Genomic DNA, 24,896 nt, shown 5'->3' with positions numbered 1-24,896 from the left:
ATTGGGTGGGCTATAAATAATTTATTATTATTAGTTCCTTCATTGTTGCCCAAAAGGAAGCTCAACGTTCAGTTGTAGCCCTAGCATTTTAGCTTTCACACCAGGCTGGCGGGGCTAGCGTAGTGACATAATAACAAAGTGTGCCCAGTGTCTATTGTAACAGCTGTGATACAACCTATCACTTTTTGATGTCATGCTGCATTGTGGTATAAACCTGTACAGCTTGAAAAAGTTATTTTTCTGGACTACAACCTTCCACCTTGCTGGAGGACATGAGCAGTTGTAGATCAAGAACATAACAGATCTAAACTCAGTTATTCTGTTAAGGTACCACAGTTGGGCTCTAAAGGTGAGAGAATGTCATTCAGAGGTGTGCAGCATACTCATTGACTCTGAAGGGGCCAGTTCCCCTTTTCTCGTCATGAGTAGAAAGTTCGATTTTTGATGTACTGTATATACTGATGTATAAGTCTAGAAATTTAGGTAAAAAAATTGACCCCAAAAACCTGAGTCGACTTATCCATGGCTCAATGTAAGTATTGTATCTTAACTTATTTAAAAGAAGGAACCATCTCCTGATGAAAAGCAAGAGTATAATATATGAAGCACCCAACCTCCTTTACTCTCTCATCCATCCAGTCTTAAGACTAAGTGCAAAGAGTTATGTCTGCTGGACTTTTGTAAGTTCTTTGACATTGTTTTGCTTTGCTTCATCTTTTAGATCCTTTGCTATATGCCCCTAAATTTTATCCTCAACTTATCCGTGGGTCATAGCAAAATCCATAATTTTAGTCCCAAGACCTGTCCTCGACATATATATCATAATTTGCTTTTATAGGTTTCCTGGTTTACATTGTCTTTTCCAACTGTAATGGACTCTAGGAAGTCTGCACGGGCGGACAAAGGTTCTTAAGGCAGAAGCTCAGTTTGTTGATAGTTTAAAAATCATAATGAATAGAACAGCAGGTTTTTATTTCTCATTTTTGTATTTCCAGATATAGGAGATCTCCTATAAAGTAGCGGAAATTTTGTACTTGCTTGAAAATCCAAATAGTGAAATAACTTTGTTCCCAGGCTCTTCTCTCTCTCTACAAACAACAGCCTTGAATTTATTTTCCTGCTTTTATATTGTAATTAAAGTTCCCAGCACATGATTTTGGTATTCTCTCAAAGAGTTCAAAACGAGCCAAATTGCTTTCCTTTGCATTGTTTTGCTACTGAAGTATTTTTTAAAAAATAATTTAAAAGGTGTGTGTGGGGGGAAGCCTCATTGCTTTTGGTGGGGTTGTCCTTGGCAAAGGAGAACTCTTATCCTCCAAGAGGATGTTTACAATGGGCTTATTGAATATTCATTAGCACAGCTGGAAAAGTTGATAGTTGTACAGAAAATCCCACATATGGGCAGTGTGCTTTATAAACCTTGATTTTTTTTAAAAAAAAATATTTGAAACTGTTTTGATTACTAGAGGACACAAATTTAGCAGGAAATTTGTTCATGGCTCTTATTAGCCTTATTAACTTATTAGCCTGAGCTACTTTAAAAAGTATACAGTTGGCTCTCCATATTTGTGGCTTTGACTTTTGCTGATTTGATTCTTTACAGATTTCATTAATATGTTCTCTTTAGGAATCTCTAGGTCTTCCAGCACGACTCTTCTGCTTTTTTCTGTTCAGATACCATGCCATCTCAATAAACATTTGAAACAGTGGGGCTGTATGGGTTGAAAAATGCATCTATATGCCTCTGCCATATAGTCTTTAGAGAATGGTCTTTAGAGAAATGTACTGTTGTCATGAAAGTAACCCTGTTATCTGCATGTCGCACATAACTACAGTGAGCCCGTGCCATAAGCGGGTGCACTATATGCGGCTTTCAGCTTACACTGAAGCTGCACAGCCATACAAAGAATTATGTGTGCGCTTCCGTGCCGCCGTGCCCGTGCCTCATTATATTGAACGGGGCTCGAGCGTACATGTTCTTCGGCTTACGCGGGGGGGGGGGGGAGGTCTGAAATGGATCCCCCACATAAGATAAGGCTCCACTGTACTTTAATTTCTTTTGGTATGGGACAAGGCAGAACTATGTTAGTGATGATTTTAAAAGTTTAATTTATTTTTAATGGTGTTGCTCAGTGTTTTGAGCACTACTTTTTTATTTGCTAGAAAGATGGGATAAAATGCAGTAAAGCAAATTAAATGCATATACAAGAAGTTTGCTTTAGAATTAGCCATTAGTTGCTCTAACATGGGGAGAGATTGATTTAGGAGTCTTGCAATCTACTCTGCAGAAGGCTGAAAAAATGTGTGCCAGTTAAATGGGGAAGCATTTACCATATAAGGCAGGAATAATATCTTATTTATTCAGTTCTTAATTGATGGGCCTTGCCTAATGTTTGTGGTCTGTGTTTACAAAATGTGTTTTTTCGGATTCCATGGGTGATGATAAGGAAGCAGCTATGAGCAGAGAGCATGAATTATTGTGTTGGTGACACATTTTTTAAAAGATGGCAGCTTGTAGTAAAATATTTTTAAGGTTAGGTTTTTCATGGTAGCCATTTTCTCTAATCTAGAGCATTCTAGCACAATGGGTCTTTAAGCCATATTACCTTTTTATAATTTCTGTAGGAATTCTCTGTGTGACAATGCTTTAAACCTGTATTTGCCAGCCAGTCTTAGACTGAAATCTTTTACCAACTTACACTTTGGGTAAACTTACTTCTGAGCAGACATACATAAGATTCACTATAAACATACTCCTAATTTTATTTTTAGTTCATGGAAGGGAGTTATGTAGTCCTCTAGATTATGCTAGACTGGAAGTTTCAGCAGTTGTGGTCAGCATACTCAGTGGTGAGAAGCACTGGAAGTTGCAGTTCAACAACATCTGGAAGGCATGATTCTTGTAACTACGTTAGAGGTACCTGGCATGCTTTGAAAGATGCAAGGATAACAGCTGTTTTAATAATTGTGGTGCATTCTTAAATATAGATCCATTAAATTTATTTTGGTCTGGGGGGAGGCAGAATGATCCCAGAAGATGACCTGTATTTACCTGAACTATGTTTTGTAGCAATGTTAAAATACATGGGCAAGTTCTGTAGCATCCTGTTGAAGAGGCCTTCAGTTTCTCTGTCTTATAACAGATGTTTATGTTTCTTGGCCATAACAACTGGAATGTGATTGATTTTGTTTGTTAAGGAAGAAATGCCTTTGGAAAAGAACCCAAGATTTGGAGTGAGAAACCAGGCCTCTCTCTCTCTCTCTCTTTTTTTTCACCCATGTTTTGCATGTCAGTACACAGGGAAAAAAAACTATTGGCGGCACATACACCTTTTCATTACTTCGTGGCCCTTTCTCCCCAGCAGAAAGGAGATGAAGACATTATAGTTATGAATGCAGAACTTGATTGGTTGTCAGACTGTCCCGTGGTGGAGGTGTTCATATGTTACTAAGATCTGGGAAAGTAGAATTGGTTTGTACTTCTACTTTCCCTGCTTCTCTTGAAACCTGAGATCTGGGAGTGAATCCAGATGCCATTCTCAAGTGGCAGCTTACTGCAGTGTGCCTGCATCCACTTAGTAAGCTGGCTGTCTCTAATGGCCTGTCAAATGGTGAGGGATACTTGACCACACATGGGCCTCTGAACACAAATTTGGAGAGGCTGGGGAATAACAAGATTTTTTATACCACTTCTTATTTATTTAGTTACATTCATATCTCACCTTTCTTTCACCGTGATGTATGTAGGGTTATTAGTGTAACACTGGGAGACCCAAACTTTAAAGGATGTGTGTACGGGAATTTCAGCAGGTATTGCTTTTTACCTTGGTCGTGTGACAAGCAACACCTACTGAAATTCCCTGTTCCACACAGCTATGAAAGGTATAGGAGCTGTCGCTGGTTTTTAATCTGGTAACCCTACGAACAGAGCTACCTACCTCCACTGATTATCTTCACAACAACTTTGTGAGGTAGATCAAGGGGAGAGAGATTAACTAGCCCAAGGTGATCCAGGGAATCATTTCTTAGCGTGATGGAAATTTGAATTGGATCTCCCAAATTCTAGTTCCTACACTACACTGACTCTTGAAAAGACACTACACTGACTCTCTTGAAAAGACATGAAGTGATTGTGCAATAGAAATGAGTGAAATAGAATTTAGTTTCTTTGTTATATATCAGCCAGCTTGAGCAGTTAGCATCAGGGTTGGCTGGAAAGGACAGCTGTATGTTGCTGTTTAAGAAGGGATTACTTCATCCTCTATCCACAATGTGATCCAAGAGTTTTTGCTTTGTTTTGTTTTTGCTTTACATTAATGCTGAAACTTGCAACGTGGGAAGTATCCTAGGAAAGCAGATCTATTACAGAGAAATAAAGAGTTCCTGCCACTTATATACTCAGACAGGAAACTCTGTTGGATGAAACACCTTACACATATATGCACCCTGGAGCACTGAACCTACTTTTCTCAATCTGCAGCCTCCAGGAAAAACAAGGCAGCCAGTCTACAGGGTACAGAATAGCTGCTATAAGTCAGCACAGGAGTTTGACTTTCATAGTTCTTGTACTAAACTTCATGTAAGCATAAAAAGTATTTACTAGCTTGGCCCAAAGTAGCACAGTGGGAGATGGGTTAATTCTGCAGAGCACTATAGTTTCCAGGTTGGCTGAGGCTCGTAAGCACTTAAACCTGAAGGACTTTTCACATGAAAAAATTGGACAGAGGAATGCTGCAGTATCCCACCTGTTCTCTGTTTGCATTTGGGCATACTGTCAAGAGTTTTGCTGGGAGAGTTTTACAGGCAAGCATTGTAAAAAAGTGACAGTCTTTGAATGCTTCTGGATTTCGATTTGGCACATCAAAGATTCACCTGAAATAGTTTTTGATTTCCAGACATGCATTATTGCCATCATCATAGTTGTTTTTGATATTTTATCTTTGCCATGATCTTCTGCCTCATTGGAGAAGCAGATCCTGAGTTTTAGATTTTTAGGGGCTTTTAAAGCCCAAACAGTGCCATCTGCTCATAAGCTTTTGTGTGTTTTGGGGAACACCATGCTTTTCAGAAGAATTTTTTTTTTTTTTACAAAATGTTTTCTCCCCAAGTGGAAAGAAAATAGGCTCATGAGGAATAGGCATGATCAGTGGCCATGGAGTGCTGCCGAACTATTGAAGAGGAAATGGAAAACCTGATACGAAGATTGGACTGAAATACCCTGTAGAAAGCCTAAATGGAGAACTAAGCTCTCTGTACTATAGGCTGTATTTCAGAGGAAGGAATTGACAAAAACAGCTCTGAATATTCCTTGCCTAAGAAAACCTTGTGAAATTTCCTTACGTCCACAGGAGACTTGAAAGCAGACACACACACACAGACATACTTGGAGTTTTAATTATAGTGATGTACATATGTTTGGCCTTTTGAAAAATGAACTCAAGTTTTAAGTCCCCTGAAAATTACTGGCCCCAACTAAGCTTAGTAAAACAATTTTTTTATTATATGAGATTGAGTGACCTGAAGTAAGTAGTTCTGTAGAATAGTGTCAACTATTCTATAAAATAAGCCAGTCTTCTTTGTTCTTAAGTGTCAGCAAGCCAAAAATTAATCACTGTCTTTGTGACATTTTTGTTACATTTCATGGATTTAACCTTTTATTTATATAGAAAAATATATGAAAAAAGAAGCAGTTCTCCATCTGGAGAATGTTTTCACCCCCCTCCTAATAATCCTCGGTGAAAAATGTAACACCTGTACAATGGATTGAGGGTATCAATAATTACCCCAGCAAGTTTGTAAAGAAAAAAAAAAAAGGTGGAAACCTATAATAGGGTTCATAGAACACCTGCTTTTCACAGAATTTGAAAGTTCTGAGCAGCAGTTCTAAAGTGTGGTCAGTATTAATATTTATTTTTTAAAAGTTTGCTTAGCCTTCTGAGTATTTACAGATAGCAATCACAATCTTGCTTTATGAAAATGAATTACTTTTCCTTGATGGTACAAATGGAAAAAGAGGCTATGAGTGGGACATTTTTAAGATGGAGAAATAAGCTGTGTTCTTGCTGTGTTTACGGAGGTGTTAGGGCAGGATTAGTCTCTGTCAGTATGAATTTAGACATTTATTTCCTCATTTCACATGTGTGTTCATCCGTTCATCATCAGATGAAAATGTTTGTTATACTTTTACTGATGACTTTCATCTACTATGTGTGAAGTGCTATGCCTTACTCAGACATTCAAATTACTTACATCATAGGGAAGAATGGAGAGGAGTCTACCAGCCCTGTCCCCTACTGTCATTTTTCTCATTACTCTTCATGAGTTAAGGCAAATATCTTCAGCAGAGAGTCATAGAGGCTCCCTGTATGATTTAGATCTCTAATTTTTCGTACACTGCCACAAAGAGAGAAAGCAGCAAATATGTTCTTTCAGCTCATGAAACACAGTATTGAAAGCAGCTGGGGAGGGGCAGTGAGATTCCCTTGTATCTTGCCTCACTTATTGTGTGAGTAGGCAATAATATCTCTGTTGCAAGGTTTTGGCCTAAAACAGGCACAAACAGCAAAACACTATCTCTTGCAGATCCCATATTTAATTTTGAGGACTCTCTAGATTCTGCAAGCTGCAAAATAAGGGTCAGACATCTCTTTTGCCTCGTTGTTTGGGTTTGTTTCCAAAACTTCATGCATATTACTATCACTGATATGACACTCATGCTTCTTAGGCTGCACCCATCTCACACTGCTCAGTGTTGTTTCTTCTAATGACTTGTACACACTCGGTAGTGTGAGACACTTCAGTTTTGTAGCAGAGAAGCCAAAGTGTCCCATGGCTCCTTAAATAATAATTTATTGCAGCATTATGTTTGTAAGCTCAGAGCTTATTTTCATCAGTTACACTGATCAAGTTACTGAGTCAAGCTTCCCCTTCCTCATCTGAGCAAAGCCCATTTGCTGCTGATGCAGAGACAGTTATTTTTTTAAAAAAAAATCCAAAGCTGACTGATGCATCTATCTTCTCTTATTTCAGTCCTGTAACCTGGCTATACATTAATACCTCATAATAAATTGGTTTCACCAGTACCCCTTGACTTTTTCAAATTTTTGGCAATGTCAGCCAATTGAGACTGAAAGAAAAATCACACTTTTTGCTAGATAACACTTCATTTATTGACATTTGTTGGAAATTTTGTTTCTCCACCTTTATCCCTTCCCTCTTCTTCTGTGTCCACCCATCTTCCGCTTCTGCAGAGCCACCAACCAAATATCAAATCTCTCAGCCTGAAGCACACACTGCACTTCCAGGAGAAACTCTGAAGTTGCACTGTCAACTGAAAGATGCCACCATGGTTACTTGGACTAAAGATGGAGTCCATTTGGTGCCTAACAATAGAACAGTCGTTACTGGGGAATACTTGTGGATTAAAGACACTACTCCCAGAGATTCAGGCCTTTATGCTTGCACTGTAGACAGTGATACACTCTACTTCATTACCAATATTACAGGTGAGTTTGCTAAAATGCAACTTTTACTATGTGGAAACAGTCCTGGTGTAGATGGATTGTGTAGCAGCATAATTCTGTGCCTGTTGAAAAGACCAAATGCATTTGAGGAAGTAGAATTAAGTCTAAGAAAGATCATGCAGCCAGCTTCTTTCTTTAGTTAGTCTCAAAGGTGCTACAGGATCTCCTTATATACCTGTTGAAAAAAGTAAGCGTAGGAACAGTGTGGTCCAATGCAGTAATATTTAATTTGCAAACAATTTAGATCATCTGCTGATCCCCTTTTCCATATGCCTTCCCTGCCCAAAGGGATTGGTAATTAGAGTGGGTGGTAACTAGTGAGAAGACATTTTCAGCTGTCCTGTCCTGTGACTATACAATATCATCTTTGTGGACATTCAGAAGATGTCAGTGTTGGTCTCCTTTAGGCTACTGGACAAAAACTGTTTTATTAACACAATTTGTTTAAGTACTACTTACCTTCTCTTAATTTTGGCCTGGTACAAACTGATGAGGGAGTAACAATGTTTACATGGGTGCCGCCATTGTTATGTAAGTGCCGTGCAGCATCTGCATGGTGCAGCATGCCACTTGTTGCACCACTATCACTGCGTAACCACCCTGCTTTTTGTGGTTTTTTTCCTCCACAAGGAAGCCACGCGGTTTGGTGACTGTGGCTTCCCTGCGGAGGAAAAATAGGCACCGGGAGGCTGCCCTTTTTGGGCGCTCTGTACCGTGCCCTTAACTGCTGTTTTATTTGTCGGATCTTGTACAGTCATCATCCCATACATTATCCTAGGTATAGTTCAGATGAAGTGTGTAATGTAAAATATTCAGAATAAATTACAGAAAGAAATTGATTTCTTTGGTTAGTAGTCTAGTGAAGCATCACTGACCTTTAATGTTGTTGTTGTTTTGCTGTAGTTCTACCCTTTATCTATACCTAGCAAACCATAAACAGTGTATGGGAAACATGAAAACTAAATGAGCAGTAGTTCAGGTGCCCATAGTTAGATTCTTGCATGTATGGGGTGGAGCACATGGGTATAAAGAAGTGGCTTCTAGCCGCATTGGAGGTGTTCAAATGACACATGCCTCCAATGCAGCAGGAAACTATGCTGAGATCATACACAGGTCCTTTAGACCAGAGCAAAAAGGAACTGGGATAATCCAGCTCCTGGTGGTGTGGGTTTGGACCAGTGGCTTACGAAGCGGGGTGTGCAGTCACCACAGACCCGGCTGGCTTGTAGCCAGAGTTGCCTTGGGCTGCTCCTTCCCACCTGTCTGTTCCAGGACAGTGTTTGGGTCAGGACTCAATTATTTGGCACAGCAGGCCTGTGATACTTACTCAGAAAAAAATGGCCCTGAGTTTAGTGGGTTTTACTCCTAGCTAAATAGGCACAGGATTGCAGCCTAAAAAATTTAGTTAACTGACATTACTCTGATAATGAACACTATATACTACTGCACTCTATACAGTTACACACGTGCACACACAAAATAACCTCCAGCATTATTGGTTTAAATATTCTGCATGATCAGGCACATTAAACTATGATACAAGAAATATATAGGTAAGCACACACAGTTGGAGGTTCCTAAGCAGCAAGTGCTTCAAAGAAATCTCCAGCTGTGCAGAAAGTCCCCACACAAAACTATAGCTTAGTTGGATTGTAGCTTCTGTGTTTCTTTTCTTCTTTTTTCTTTTTTTTAAAAAGATATTATTGGAGCACATTAATTTTTTCCGAGCATGTGATGCTGGTACGCTTCAAGAGAATTTGTTCCAGATGTATTTTTTAAAAATCAGACTATAGAAAGTAGGTGTGTTTATTTACAATATGTAGCAGGTGAACAACTTTAAATTTTTTTAAACTTCAGATGTTCTTTCATCTGGAGATGATGAAGACGACAATGATGGCTCTGAGGATTTTGTGAATGACAACAACTCAGTCAGTAAGTAATTCTAACTGCTGAAATTGCTTGGTAGGATTCATATAGAAAGATATATTTCCTATCCTTTGATCTCCTCCTCAAGTACTCCTCAGATTTTTTTATCTGTCAAATGCATGAGCTATCTGTTAGAAGCAGTTTTCTACTTGCTTGCATCTGTCCCATCTTTTGCCTTTGAAACTTGGAAATAAACTATTGCCATTTTCATGCTTGCTTTTCTAAAATTATTTCTTAGCTGCCATTAAATTTTTTAGCAATCCTTTTTAATGAGAAGTTTTACTCAGTTTACTGAAGCTCTCACATTTTCCCTTTCTTCATTTCTGGATCTGATCTGTGTTTTCTTGTAGTGACAACATATAAATGAGAGTCACTAAATTGAGTTAATATAAACAAACCTTGCAGAAATAACAGAATTTTTTTCAAGAGGAAATGTAATGTTCTGATACAAAGGCACAATTGTATATCCTAGCCCCAAAGAGTGCATAATTTCTGGTTGGCATTTTAGTCAGAGGGATGACGCTTGCATACATGGAAGTATGGATAATTAAAAACTCTATATTTCCTCTAGAATCTTATCCCGGGATACAGAGTTTTTAAGGTCACATTCAGCTTGTGAAATATATGAAACTATACATGTATCTATCCCAGTTTGACAGGAACAGTCCCTCTGTCATTCCATGTTTTCATTTGGTTTTAAAATGATCCAGTTTCTCTTACCTCATTCTACTTTTCCCCCCTTCATCCTCAGCTTACTTCCATTGATGCAAACAGAATTCAAAGTTAAAAAGTAGTTTGCACTTAATGAACTCAGCAGAGGGGGGACAAGAGGTAGGATAGATTATTGCCTTTCTGATTATGCTCAAGCAAAAGCAAATTGCTGCAGTCACCTCTAGCTTATCTGTTCTTCCTCATTAATAACTTTTGCTATTTTGACCACACTCTAGTGTCCTTGGCCACACATAACCCAATTTTCATTTGTAAATTGTTGAAGAGTTTTGCACTGTCAGAGTTCTGAGATTGTAGAGTGCATGGCTCCACTTTAGCATTTGTAATATGTCTTTTTGATATGTCTTGATGCTGGCTGGGATAGCAATGTGATATTCATAATGTCAGGGACCAGAAGACATGATGACATTGGCTGCTTTTCAAGTTCCTTACCACGGCTAGATCTCTAAGGTACTATGGTGATATTGTGAGAAACCATCCTCACTTTCCAATAGCACTGATGCAATATTGTTCTCCTCTGTGTTAAGTCACTCACAATGGTGACAAGTGCTCTGGTTTCAGGAAAAAAATATTTAGGGTCCAGTAAACCCTGATCCACAGTGAAGATTATAGGATAAAATTTAGCCCAAAACGTAGGACATTTAAGGCCCTCCATTTTTCTTAAATGTCCTACATTTTGGGCTAAATTTTATCCTACAATTGTCCTATATTTTGGTCTAAATTTTGTCCTAAATTTTGTCTCAGTTTATAGCAGAGAATTATGGCAACCCTATTTAGGAGGTCAGTCTGGGAAGGCCAGCCAGAAGAGTTCCATTTTTATTGCCTTTTTAAAGGCGTCGAGGGATGTAATATGGCGGATCTGTTGGTCATTCCAAAGTTTTGGTGCGGCAGTTGAAATGCATTTCCCTTTTGTTGAAATGCTCATTTTTACACAGAAGTGCAATCAAAGTAGCAGCAGAAAATAAAAATTTCTGGACATAAAATTTGATTCAGTGGGAGCACCCCATAGTACTTTTTATCTTACTCAAATATGATTTTGAAGGTCAACATCTGTACATTAAATGGCTTTGGGCCTACAGCCAGCAGCCAAAGCCAGGCCTCTGTCTGTGGGATAGACAATGTTATCACAGCATGTTTCATGCTTGAACACGTGCAGACATAAAGTTGGGTGCCAAAGAGCTCAGTGAGGCCCCTTGCTTTTAATGCAAAATATTTTTCTTTTATCTTATGGTGGTTCTGTGATGTGTGGGTCTGTCTGAATTTCAGAGAGTGATGCCCATTAAACTCCTTCAATATTTGCAAAATTTTGCAAAATAGTAGAACATTTTATCTCAAAATCTGGAAGAAATTACTTAGATCAAATGTTTTTGAAAAGATTCAGAAAAAGTTGAAAAATGACCCTTTATCTGATGCCGTAGGAATTATGCAGTTTGAACTCCTTCCTAATATCCTACTCTAGTGTTCTTTAGGATTTGTAATGCATGCTTTCTCATAGACTGCCTGTCCTTCAAGCAATGTAGGGCAACATATATGATTCCAGGTATTGCCAATATTATTGTCACAACTTCCAGGTGAACTTCATGACTGACCAGGAATTTGAATATGGATCTCCCAAGTCTCAGCATCGTGCCACAATCTCTGTTATTCTCAGTTGCCTTTCAGTAAAACATAGGGCCAAAGAAGGTGGCAAATTAATAAAGGAAAACCTTATTCCACTGAAACGATCAGAGAATATCACAGAATGGGCCAGAACAGACCAGCATAAAAAAAACAAACAGCTTCCAACAGATGACCCATTCCCTCAAGATGCCTGGAAGCTGACTTCAAGCTGCCTGACCATTTACATGGGGGTGGCTTCCGGGCGCTCCAGCAGCATAGCGTTTATACGTCGCATGCTGCCTGAGCACCACGTCAGGGGGGAAAGCTGTTTGCCTCTCCTTTTTTGGCACAAGGTGGATTGGGGCTGCGCTGTGAAGTTGCCATGGCCCCAATCCGGCTTTGTTAGGGGTGGCTTGAAGCCTCCCGTTTTGGGCGGTCCCCAATATCACAGACAATATCACAGAATGCTATACAAACAGCACAGTTTGAGAAGTGGACATGAGGCCACATCAAATGCTTTTTAAAAGTCAGATAGCTTTACTCTCCTTTGGAAGGACATCCTGTGTCCTGTAGTTGCCAGTAGGGATGTAAAGAATATTCTCCAAAATTCGAAAATTAGGAGAAATATGCCTAATTCGACAATTTCTATAACATTTTAGAGAGAAAAATTCTGAGCAGTTCTCGATCAATGAGTAAGAATTTTGATGGTTAGTCATTTCGAAATGAGGGGGAGAGAAGAATCCTTCATCTGACTCTCGATGGCCACTATTTGCATATTTTGTGTAAGAAAAGCTACCATTCATCCTGGAGGCTATTTCCTTTGTTAGGGTGATTTGCTCCAACTTTGCTTAATCACAGCTTTGCTTTGAAAAACAAAAGATAACAAAAGGTGAGGCTTCTGCCCTTTATGCCATGCTCTGACATTCAAATTCTCACAGAAGAGAAGAACTTGAAATCTCAAAACTTAGTAGGAAAGGTCTTGGCCACAGTTTTTTGGATTAAGACAGGTATTTTGATGATAAAAAAATGACTAATCACTTTGATGAAATACAGTTACATCACTGTGATCTGGAGACTACCTTGCAGTGGAGACATTGATTTGGGTTCTCCAAGGCCAAGAAATTCAAGCACACACACACACACACACACAATGCAAAATAAACGTAGGTTTGCCTTAGCATCACCTTGAGAGAGCTGGAGAGAGAGGTTTGTCATGTCCTCCTGCCTCTGAGGCTGAGAGAATGTGCCAATTATTATTATTATTATTGCATGACCTCTTAGCATCACCATGGGAGAGGTGCAGAGAGAGAGGGCAGGGAAATGTCTAACAATTTGTAAGCTGCTCTGATAGCACCACAGACTGCTGGGAACTGCAGTCTAATAAGGCTGCACACTGCAGAAATAATCCAGTTCGACAATACTTTAATGCTATGGAAACTCCTGGGATTTGTAGTATGTTGTGCCACCAGAGCTCTCTGACAAAGAAGGCTAAATGTCTCACAAAACTACAATATCCAGATATTGTTGTTGTTGTTGTTTTCTTATATCCCTGGCACAGACTCTCAGCCTCAAAGGGAGGCACTGCCCTCCCCCAACAAGCCTTGCATGCCAGGAGAGTCCTAAAAGTCACAACACACGACAACAGCCATGTTTCCAAGAGGTCATGGGGAAAGGGAGCTCAGGGCTTGGATGGCCATAGGAGCCCTCTGGGAGGCCTTGGGCAAGTCACACTCTCTGGGTCTCAGAGGAAGACACTGGCATGTCCTCATTGCAAGAGCCCTCTAAACACACACAAAACCCACAACCCCCCCCTTCTTGCCCCGTTTTGCCAGGGTCCTCCCAAAGCACTGAGAGTGCCCACCAGAAGGCAACAAATATCAACAGCCAAGTGGGTCACACTGTCTCATCAGGATGACACTGGAAGATGGGACAAACCAAGGGTTTTATTGGCATAAAGAGGGGTTTTGTCATGGGATGCCCCTGAAGCTGAGATAGTGTGACCCTCACAGATGAGAAGGGGAGGGGTTGGGTGCCAAGTGGCAATGCTCTTCTGCCAAGCAGGAATCCTCAATTAGGAGCAGAGTAGGGTGTGATGGCAAGAATTCTGCCATGAATAAAACCTACCATGAAGGAATACCTAGGAGTTGGAGTTGAAGCTGAGAGGATGTGACTTGCCCAAGGTCAGCCAGTGAATTTCTATGGTGAACTGGGAGGATCCCAGCTCAGCCATGTAAATCCACAGGGTGACATTGGGTAAGTCACACTCTCTCATTCCTGGAAATTCTGCACTCTCCTTGCCAATAATAATAATAATAATAATAATTATTATTATTATTATTATTATTTATGCCCAGCTCTTCAGTCAAAAGGCTATCAGAGCAGCTTACAAATTACTAGATATTTCCCTGCCCTCAGGCTTGCAATCTAAAGGGACAAGAGACAAAAGGAGAAGCGAATGGCAGGGGAAAAGTTCAGCAGATCCTCATTCTCCTACATTCTCTTTTGTGAGGGTCACATCCTCTCAGCCTCAGAGGCAAGACATGACCAACTCTCTCTCTCTGCACCTCTCTCATGGTGATGCTAAGGTCATGCAATAATAATAATAATAATAATAATAATAATAATAATAATAATAATATCCCTTACCCAAAATGCTGAGGACTAGATGTATTTTGGAGTTTTTCAGAGTTTGGTATATTTTTATACAGTATGTCTAATGGGATATAATGGGAGATGGGATCCATGTATGTCTCATATGCATCTCATAGACATAGACTGAAGGTAATTTAATGCACAATATTTTTAAAATAATGTTGTGCTTCTGCACACTGAGCTAATAATTTAGGTTTCAGAAGTCCAGAGAAAGGAGACTCAGACTCTACTCTGGACATTTCTCCTGAGAATGGACTCATGTTTTCAAAAACAGTCATTTCTGGATTTTTGCAACAACAAAAAAGAGGAGCACCACAGACTGCTGGGAACTGCAGTCTAATAAGGCTATAGTATATCTTTCTACAATGTAGATGGACACCTCCATTACATAATTTGTTGAGGATGCTTTGACTGGGAGTTCCTGCATGGCAGAATGGGGTTGGACTGGATGGCCCTTGGGGTCTCTTCCAACTCTATGATTCCATGATTCTATAGCACTCTGAGCCTACTGTGATTTTAATTGTTTTTAAATGTATAAAGGTATAAAGTCTTATAATGCAAGCCATGCACTGATGGACTATTGCACTATATTTTTTTATTGATTGATTTTATACCCTGCCTTTCTCCCAAAATAGGATTCTCTTAAAGGGGTTTGTTTATTATAAAAAGAAAGGAACGTATAATGGCTTGGAATTAAAAATTATGGTAGATAGATAGATAGATAGATAGGTAGGTCTTGGAATTAAAAAGTGTGTGTGTGTGTGTGTGTGTGTGTCTTAAAATTAAAAATCCCTCTTGGAAGTGGGAATGAAATGTTGTGTGGATGCAGCCTGGGTTCTTAACTCAGCTCAGAAGTTGGAATACAGTGTCTCAAAGCATGAGCAGAGTGCCTCTGAGCATGAACAGAGTGGCTGCCGCTCATTGCTCGAGCAGCTGCACTTTGCTTGATCGAGATGAATTTATCTGATGTAAACACCTTCAGAGGAAGGACTCAGTTTGCATCTGCACTGAAAAAAATAATCCAGTTTGATGCCACGTTAACTGCCCTTGGCTCCATGTTGTGAAATGCTGGGATTTGTAGTTTGTTGTGGAACCTGACAGATGACTCAACAGGTCCTCAAAACTACAGATCCCAAGATTCCATAGCACGAAGTCATAACGGAAGTTAAAGTGGTGCCATCGAGGTGTCAAGGGTAAACGCTCGACCCTCTTTTTGTGTCTTGGGGGGGCTCTTAGCCTCTCAAAATGGTGGCACTTAGTCTTGACCTCCCCTTCCCAAAATCCTGGCTACGTCCCTGGTGGGTCACACTGTCTCAGCTTGAGGGGCATCCCATGGCAAAACTCCTCTTTATGCCAAGAAAACCCTCAGTTTGTCCCATCTTCCAGTGACATCCTGATGTTGAACAGGGGTCAGACTACATGTCCTCTAGGACATGCTACTAGAGAGGTCCTTTCCTCACCACTACTCCCTTCTCCTTTTGTGTTGTGTCTTGTTAGATTGTAAGCCTGAGGGCAGGGAACCGTCAGATTAAAAAGATTGTATGTACTGCACTGTGTAAATTTGCAGTGCTTTATAAATAAAGGTTAATAATAATAATAATAATAATAATAATAATAATAATAATAATAATACATGTCCTCTAGTATGCCATGTATTCCTATGTATTACTTCATAGCAGAAGGGGGTTGGACTGGATAGTCCTTGAGGGTCCCCTCAACTCTAGCATTTCTTGTTGGGACTGTTTATTTTTCCCTTTTGTGTGTATTTTAAGCATAGGAATGTTCTTTAAACCTCTGCCAAACTTCCTTTTGAGATGGTAATTGAGTTTGAAATGCAAAGTAATTAGCGTAATTATTCGCCTTGTCTTTTATTGTCATTCAGAGAAATCTGTGAAAAATATTTCGCTAGTTGCTGAAAGGGAGAGAAGAAATCACCCTTTGAAAGAGGGATTTGTGGAACGAATATTTTTTTTAAAAGTTCTCCTCAAGCTCTCAGTTAACGAGAAGAAAAACATGGGTTTCTCTAATCACTAGTTGCCAGTCTGCTGTCTAGAGAAAACAGCACAGAACAAAGAGAATTTCTTGGAAGATCTATATAGTTCAAGGGGGACAATCCTTATTATTTATATGTTTTTGTTAGTTTCTATATTTATATGCCATCATTTGTATACAAAAGTTCTTTGCATACAAAGAACTACTTGGAGGCATATTTTAAATCAAACAGCCAAGCCATTACAATAAATGTAAATAAAATGTCAATAATATCGAGCATTTGTTATAAACAATAAAATAGCAATTTACTTTTTTAAAAAAACTGAACAATTAAAACACTTTTGAGTCCAAGTGATACATGAATCAGAGTTTACGTAGCACTTGAACAAAAGGCATCTTTCGATAGCTCTTGATTTATGATAGACCAGATTGGGAAATTCACTGGTGGTCTAAATGCCATTCCTATCAGTCCCAGCCAGAATGTTCAGCCGAAGTGGAGGTCACAGATTCCTTATTTCTGAGAGACAGTCTGAAAGATCAATAACAATAACAGTATTGGCAATAACAGTAATTTTAAAAACAGCAACGATAATGAATGATATTAAATATTTAGCAATAGGTACATTAACTGCCAGAGTTGGTTCTAACAACAGAAATGGGATGAAGGTGATTTGGGGTGAATCTACACTGTAGATCTGGTGGACTTAAGCCACACACAGTGCCAAGAGTTTAATGCTAAATCAGTATTTCGTATAATAACCAGAAAGGTAGGTATAGTTCAGCCTGAAGAACAACAGTTTTCCCAAGGCCACCTAATAGACTTCTCAATGCACTTGGCAAGTTATACTATGCAGGTTCTCAGGTTTATTCTTATTATAGTTGTGAGAAGCCTAGAAACCATGAAGGCAGTGTGCTGGAAATGCCAACTAGTTAGAAATCTCATGTTAAGAACTTTGGAAATCCCTTGGCAAAATGTATGTGTATCACTCATACAACAGTGTTTGCAACACTGTAAGAATCATCACCATTTGTGAGCTTTTTTTTTATTACAGCAGCCCATGCAAACTCCACTACTTTAATACCAGTCCTGTTCATATGCAATTTGGATTAACTTTATGAGGAATTTGGGATTTGTTCCAGCAGTATTTGTTTGAACAGTTTTATGGAACATGCTAGTGCTGGAACAAAAAAAATGTACTTATTGTGTATCGGTACTTAATAGCATTCTTTCTAGATGAGCGCTTTTTGTTTTCCTTGTTCACTCAACTGCTCTATTTTGATTTTCTAGATTTGTCTGTAGCTTTCTTACAAACTTCTTCCTAAGAAAATCATTTTAATGGTGCTTTCTCCTACATACCTTTTAAGATAATGAAGCATTTTATGGTAGCATAGTTTAATTTTAAGTATTTATAACAAGCTCAATGTTGCACTTGTAACAGCATGGTCAAATAGCCATTGAGTTTCCCCCATGTTAATTAGCTTTAAAGGCTCCACGCTGAAGCAAATGCAGTCATTTATCATTTTTAGAATAATTTTTAATGTTTATGGATGTTTTCTTTGGGTGAGAAGGCCTGTTAAAAGAGTATGTTGCCCAGCTGTATTTTTATTTTACTCTTGTGGGGGAGAAGTGGGGTGCAGGAATTCTGAGTGTGTTCTGATTTTAAGAACAACCACAAATGTTTGAAGAACAGAAAGTTTTGTTTGTAATGGAGCAGTAGGCTGTTAAAAAGGAAATGTAGCAGGGCTCAGAGAGGAGCAGTGGTTCTTTGACCCCTCTTGTCCTAAAGATTTCCATAGTAAATTGATTTTCTAGTAAACTGATTTCTTTCAGGAAAGCTCTGTTTATAAAATAATTAAGTGTCCCTACTGTTCATAAGAATTTAGTCCTGAATGTTTGAACAGGTACATGAGTGAACCAAATTAAGTCTGGACATAATAATACTGTGTTGTTAATCAAATTTCCATTATATCCATGAAATGGCTCAGATTGCTGTGGGCTGCAATTTTGGATAGATACTGAAAACCTCTACATTGCCAGCTTATAATTATAACTCAGCCAAAATAGATGCTATGCTTTTTAATTTGTTTTCATTGCTTTGGTAACTGTTTTGTTTTGTTCCCCTAGTTATGATAGCCCTTTTGATATACAGGTTGAGACTCCCTTAAACAGAATTCTGAAACCAAAGTAAACCAAAGTAACCTTTTCATGGATAGTCACACCTTGGCTTTCTGATGGTATACAAACTTGGGCCCGGAATAGATGGGCCAAATTAAGTGGATTCTGGCTGCTTTACAGGTGTGGCATTCAAAAGACACATGCCTCCAAAGTGGCCTGAAACCTTACTCCGTCCTTTGGACTGGAGCAAAAAGGAGCCAGTATAATCAAGCTCTGGGTGACATGGGTCCGGCCCTGTGTCCACAGCCCACTTTGGAGGCGGGCTGTGCAGTCACCGTGATCCTGACCCAGTTGTGGCCGGAGGGATCTTGGGCCACTTTTTCACACCTGTATGCTCAGGCCCACTGTTTCATGCACAAAATTATTTTAAAATATTTAGACTATGTCTAGAAGGTGTATATGAAACAAAAATAAATTTTGTGTTTAAACTGGAGTCTCATCTCCAAGATTATGTACAGCCAGCTCTCCGTTTTCATGAGAGATCCATTCCGGAAACCCCTCCCCCATGAAAATGGAACTTCGCACATATTCAAGCCCCATAGGCTTCAATGAGGGTGCGTGCCTGCAAGCGACTGCAGGGGCGTGCCTCAGGAAAATGCCCCATTTTAATCCCCTCCGTTTGCTCTTCATGAGTAAGCAATGGTCACACAAACAGAGTGTGTGCAAACGGAGGGGCACCTGTATTTATGTATTTGGTATTTACTGCACCATATCTATGCAAATACAGGTGTTAAAAAAAAAACCCAACCCCAAAACCCAGCAACAAGCAAATCCTGAAATACTTTTAATCCCAAGCATTCTGGACAAGGGATAGTCAACCTGTACTTAGTTATGGATCTGCAGTTATAGAATTCTGATTAACAGTAGGGACACTTAATTATCTTGACATCTTGATATTTGGTAATATTATTGTTAAAAGGCACCTCATTGCTAGAACCTGAGAGGCCCCATGTCTTAGCATCATTAAACAAGCCTCCACTCTAAATGGGACACAGAGTAGGGCCTTGCTCCTTTTGATCTTGGGAAGGAGGCAGGTTAGTGTGTCAAGAGGACACCCTTCTGGTACCCTTTTGGACTCAAGGCATTTGGAATCTTGTTAGCTCCTATAAAAAATTCTGCACATTGAAAACCCACATTTCCAGATGAAAATCAAAAGGTACTAAGTGCTGTGCCAGCATGCGTGGCAGCAAGTATCCCATAGGTATAAGGGACACCAGTGTTATTCCTTCCTTTTAAAAAATACAGTTTTTGGAAGATTATTCATGCAGAAGACAGTTGCTGTTGTTCATAGTGGACCCAAAGAAAAATAAAAAAATGTTTCAGTGGACACATGAATATTTAAAGTCTTGAATTTTTTTATCTTTTAAACTATACTCAATTTCTTTGTTTCAGAGTAGCTCTTACTCATTCCAAACATAAGGGCAGTAGCAAAATGATAGTTGGAAAAATGTAATTTTCTTGCTTGAATCAACCTTTCCTTAATTACCCTAAAGCCTGAATTGGAAGCAATAATTCCAGTTGACGCAGGCCAGATTGTTGTTTCCAGGTAAAGAGTAAAATATCTAAGGTACTGAAATGTCTTGTGTGATTTGCTGAAGGCAAAATAATTGAACACTGTAGAACATCAGTGCTACTTCTAAAAAGTTTTGGAGATTCATGCAGATAAGTGATTGTGTTGAAATTTGGGTTTGTTACAGCTTATAGAATTCCTTCCCTCTTTTATTCATTTTTGACAACAGAAGGACCTAAATGGACCCAAACTGAAAAAATGGAGAAGCGTTTACATGCAGTCCCAGCAGCTAACACTGTAAAGTTCCGTTGTCCAGCTACAGGAAACCCTGCGCCAACCATGAGGTGGTTAAAAAATGGGAAGGAATTTAAGCAAGAGCATCGCATTGGTGGATACAAGGTAAGACCACTATTTGTGATATTTGTGGTTAGATGGATGCTGGATGCAACTGTTAGATAATGGATCCAGTTGTGTGTGCGTTTGCATATATACACAGACATATAGATAGTTTTTAGAGATGAAGAATGTTCTATATGTCTATCTTTTTCATTTTTGTGACAGACTTATACAATCTTTTAAAGAAATATCATATGTTCCTACTTGATGGGAAACATATGGTTCCATGGCATTTAAGGTGGTAAAATATCACTAATTTATGTTCTTCGTCCCTTTCTGGTTAGGCCTTGTCTCTCCCCAATGGGGCAATGACACAATCATTGCTATACATGAAGAAAGGGTTTCTGGAAGTAGTAAAACCAAAAGATATACCTTTCAGATGTCCCAGTTTGGCTTGGACAGTCCCAACCAATCACCCATAATCCTGCTTTTTAGCTGCTTTTTGAATGTTACAGATTCTCTCCTCCTCCCACTTTCCTCGTCTTGCCACAGCTTACTTTACTTGCTGCAAAATGAGTTCAAAGTACAATTGCACTCACTTAGCTTATGAGAGAGGAGAGTAAAGAAAGGAATGTAATTTTGCCTATCCCAGGGTGCTCAGGCAAAGGCAAACTGCTGCAGCCTCTTGTAGCTTGTATGTTTTTGCTCATTAATAACTTTTTGCCATTTTAACCACTCTAAAGTTCTGTGACTACACGTATCCCAATTTTCATCTGTGAAATGTTGAAGGGCATAGAAATCAAATTTATATAAGCTGTCAAGTACATAGAGTAATCTCAAAAGGATTTTGTTTGAAGCAAAATCTTACTTTCTGTTTACTGGCTTTGTTAGGTTAGTTTATCAGAAGTTCAGACTTTGTGAATGGAACTCTTGCTGAGTTTAAGGGGTTATGGGTAAAACAACAAGAAAAACTGCCACTTTACAATAACAGTCTTCATCAGTGTGTTCTTAACAGCCCTTACTTTGGAGCTGTGACTGCTTGCAACATTCCAGTTTGCAGAACAAAGGAAAATAAAATTGTATTACTTGTTGGTTGGTGCACACTTAATAAAAGTGCAGGAACACAATTGGATTTTATGTTCTTTGAAATAGACATGAGAAGCAAAGTTCTGAGGGAAAGTAATGGCAGTTACTTAGAAGGTTCGTTTCAATTTCGTGTAGTATCAGATTAGTCGTTTCTAGTTAATCATTAGAAAGAACATCTTGAAAGGTTAGCTGGAATACCAAAAATATTTAATGTTAAACATTAAGTACCTATTGCAGCCAGGTGTGTGTGTGTGTGTGTGTGTGTGTGTGTGTGAGAGAGAGAGAGAGAGAGAGATTTGATGATACTTTTCTTCAGATGTTTACAGCATGAAATGGTTGAACAACTGCCATAGATGATTGCCCTTCTTTAACCACAAAAATTCTCACAAGAAAGGAATCTGTTTCAAGTAAATCTTTGCATAGAATAGAATATAATGAAAGGTATGGGACCAATCCATTTAGATCTTAGTGCACATCACTAGTTGTGGCAAGCACGCTCCCTGTTTGTGGCAAGGTTCCCAATGGGAAAGTGTATTAGTAGAGAACTCTTACCTATAGGGCAGTGCATATTTTGATGTGGGAAGGATGCAGAGAATAAATGGCTCATGACATAACTATTATATAAAGTATGGGCAGCTGATGCTATGCATGCCTGATTAATATACCCCTGTTGTATGGATTTGCTGTGCTCACAAATGAGACTATCCATTCAGTGTATTCACATAAAGATAATACTTGTATCAATTTACCTGGCTTGCTTTAAGATTTCTCCTTTCTGTCCAGTGCCATCAATTTCCAGCTTTACTTGTGCCCTCCCTCTCCCCGGCTTGGTGCCTGTTCTTCTGGTTTGTCCATCTTACTGAATCCTCTAGTTGAACTCCATCACTGATTCATCATTTTCCTTTAACAATCCGTCTCATGTCATCATTTTTCTGCTTTGTTCTTTCAGTCTAGCCTTAAGGATTAATGTTTCCTCACTGACTTCCACATTGTACTCACCACACTTCCCCTTGAGCTTTTCACTATTGTCTTTGGTGGATCACCACTCCCCCCCCCCCCCCCATGAATCTTGAACAGGGTACGCCTGTGGGTAAGTAGAGAGATGGAACTACTGTCTGGTCTCACCCCTTGCATTCCAGTTTGTGCTAGCCCCATCCTCTGAGCTCTGAGTTTGCTTGAATGCAAATAGAAATCTTAGTGAAAATAAGGATCCTGCTTCATTTTTTTTGTGCTCACAGAGAGGTTGAGGCTAGATGTACAGCTGTAAACACTATCTATGTTACAGTTCTAGTGAGGAAGGATACACTGAAAGGTCATCTCAGCTGTTTTTCTTTCAGAAGATGTTTATAGTACATATTTCATATATTTATGTATTTCTTGTATTTTGTGGGATGTGCAAATAAAAACAAAATCCAATCTTAATCAGTTATGAGAGGAAAAACTAGTTAAACAAATTAAATAAACACCCTGATTAAACATGTTAAATTAAATCAAAATTTGACTAATCTAAATAAAGTAAAATAGGTCTGAATCTTCTGTAAGCTCGCCAAAGCACATGATCTTTTCTCTGTGAATGCCATTATCTCACATGAAGGTGGACATGCAACAAGGTAATTAGAATCATAGAGCTGGAAGAGACCACAAGGGCCATCCAGTCCACCCCCTGCCATGCAGGAACTCACAATCAAAGCACCTCCAACAGATGTCCATCCAGCTTCTGTTTAAAGACCTCCAAAGAAGGAAGCTCCACCACTTCAGAGGCAGTGTGTTCCAGTGTTGAACAGCTTTTACTCTCAGGAAGTTCCTCCTGACATTGAGGTTGAATCTCTTTTCCAGTAGTTTGCATGCATTGCTCCTATTTTCTGGAGCAGTAGAAAACAAGCTTGCTTTATCCTCAGTACGACACCCATTCAAATACTTATACAGGGCTATCATATCACTTCTTAACCATCTCTTCTTCAGGCTAAATATACTGAGCTCCCTAAGTTTTTCCTCATAAGGCATGGTTTCCTGAATTATGATGTAACTAATAGAAAATATCTCACCACTAAAGCAGATTGATATAATTGAAAGGGCAACTTCACAATAAGACATGGCACACAAGATCTTAACAAGTATGGAAGTAATTTGTGCTTCACAAAAGAGCAAAACCTGCTTTATAAAGTAAATAAACTTGACTAACTACATCATCCTGGACTAAGAAGCAGAAGGTGTGCACTGAGACCTGTTATAGCAGAACAGACCGGGACTTAGCCATAGCAACTAGACTGGTCTCTTGGGAACCCAGCTGCCCTTCAGGATGGTTGATGAGGGCTATAACATTAAAACCTTTCCACTGCCTGCACAGACTTTCTAAAATGTATAGTTAAGTTGTTTCTCATTATATGAATTCTGCAAATATGAATTCATATATTTGTTCAAGTGCACAAATACTCAAGTTCAGTTTGTAAATCTACAATGGCCAATTTGTTTCAGCTGTTTACTGCCCTCTGTGGTTTTCTTACTAGGCCTTACCACAATGTGTGAATAAGCACTCAAAGTATGCGTTATGCAAATGCAAATGCTAAAGAAGACAGACTGAAAAAAAATACTTTATTTCTTCCTCTCCAGCCAGATTTTCTATAGAAAGTGCCAATTTTTCCAAAGAAAAAGGTGTGCAATGTTCCAGATGAGTATTAATTAATGAAGTAGACATTTCTAACTATATTTGCTTACTTCATAAAATATGAGGGTGCACCTGGCAACACCTGCTGCCTTTCGTAATACCAAAAAGCATAAATGAATTGGCTGCTGTTCAAAGTTACACAGTTGTGTTAGGGACGATAGAGTAAAATGAAGCCAATGAAGGATGTCAGTCTTGTTTTGGAACATAAGACAAGCTCTGTTCACATCTACTGGGTGTTCCATCTTTTAGAGGAGAAGGTTGTTTAGCTGTTTTTGCCCAAGAAAAAAGTTGCAGTTCTATACATACTTAACTGGGTCCTTTTGAACTCAGTGGGACTTACATCTGAGTAAATAAATGTAGGACTGTACAAAAAATACACAAAGTGATACTATTGATTAATCAAAATATTTGGCAATTTCCAGAAATGGAGGCCTGATAGTGCTTCTCCTCAGTCCATCAGAAGCCACCTCTTGCTGCCATACCACCACCACCATCAAATTTGCCAGTGCACAAATGGCAGTAGCAAAAGGATAGTGTTGCATTTAAGAGCAGCATGTGTCTTCATTTGAAGTAAAATTAAACTCCTGGAAGCCCCTGGAAGCATGGCTCAATTTAAAATAAGGTGAATGCACCCTGTGTGCTTTTTTAAAAGGGTGAAATTGACTGATGTTAGCCACTATTCAGCCAAAGATTGACTCCATG

The 24,896-nt window shown here is 39.1% G+C and overlaps 1 protein-coding gene across 3 annotated transcripts in view; it reads left to right on the top strand.

Moving 5' to 3' along the window:
- FGFR2 (fibroblast growth factor receptor 2) overlaps nt 1–24,896 on the top strand; it is a 135,544-nt gene that overhangs the window by 27,188 nt on the left and 83,460 nt on the right. For all 3 annotated transcript variants that reach the window (XM_089510058.1, XM_089510056.1, XM_089510057.1), the window contains exons 3-5: nt 7,251–7,505; nt 9,381–9,455; nt 20,337–20,506. In XM_089510058.1, the coding sequence (XP_089366184.1) occupies nt 7,251–7,505; nt 9,381–9,455; nt 20,337–20,506 (500 nt within the window). The remainder of the gene's footprint in view (nt 1–7,250; nt 7,506–9,380; nt 9,456–20,336; nt 20,507–24,896) is intronic.

This window comes from Sceloporus occidentalis, unplaced genomic scaffold, assembly GCF_023333645.1.
Source record: "Sceloporus occidentalis isolate IW3139 unplaced genomic scaffold, rSceOcc1.0.p SCAF_2, whole genome shotgun sequence".
Classification (NCBI taxonomy): Eukaryota; Metazoa; Chordata; class Lepidosauria; order Squamata; family Phrynosomatidae; genus Sceloporus; species Sceloporus occidentalis.
Note: the sequence above shows the minus strand (reverse complement) of the source record. Positions and strands in the feature narration are given on the sequence as shown.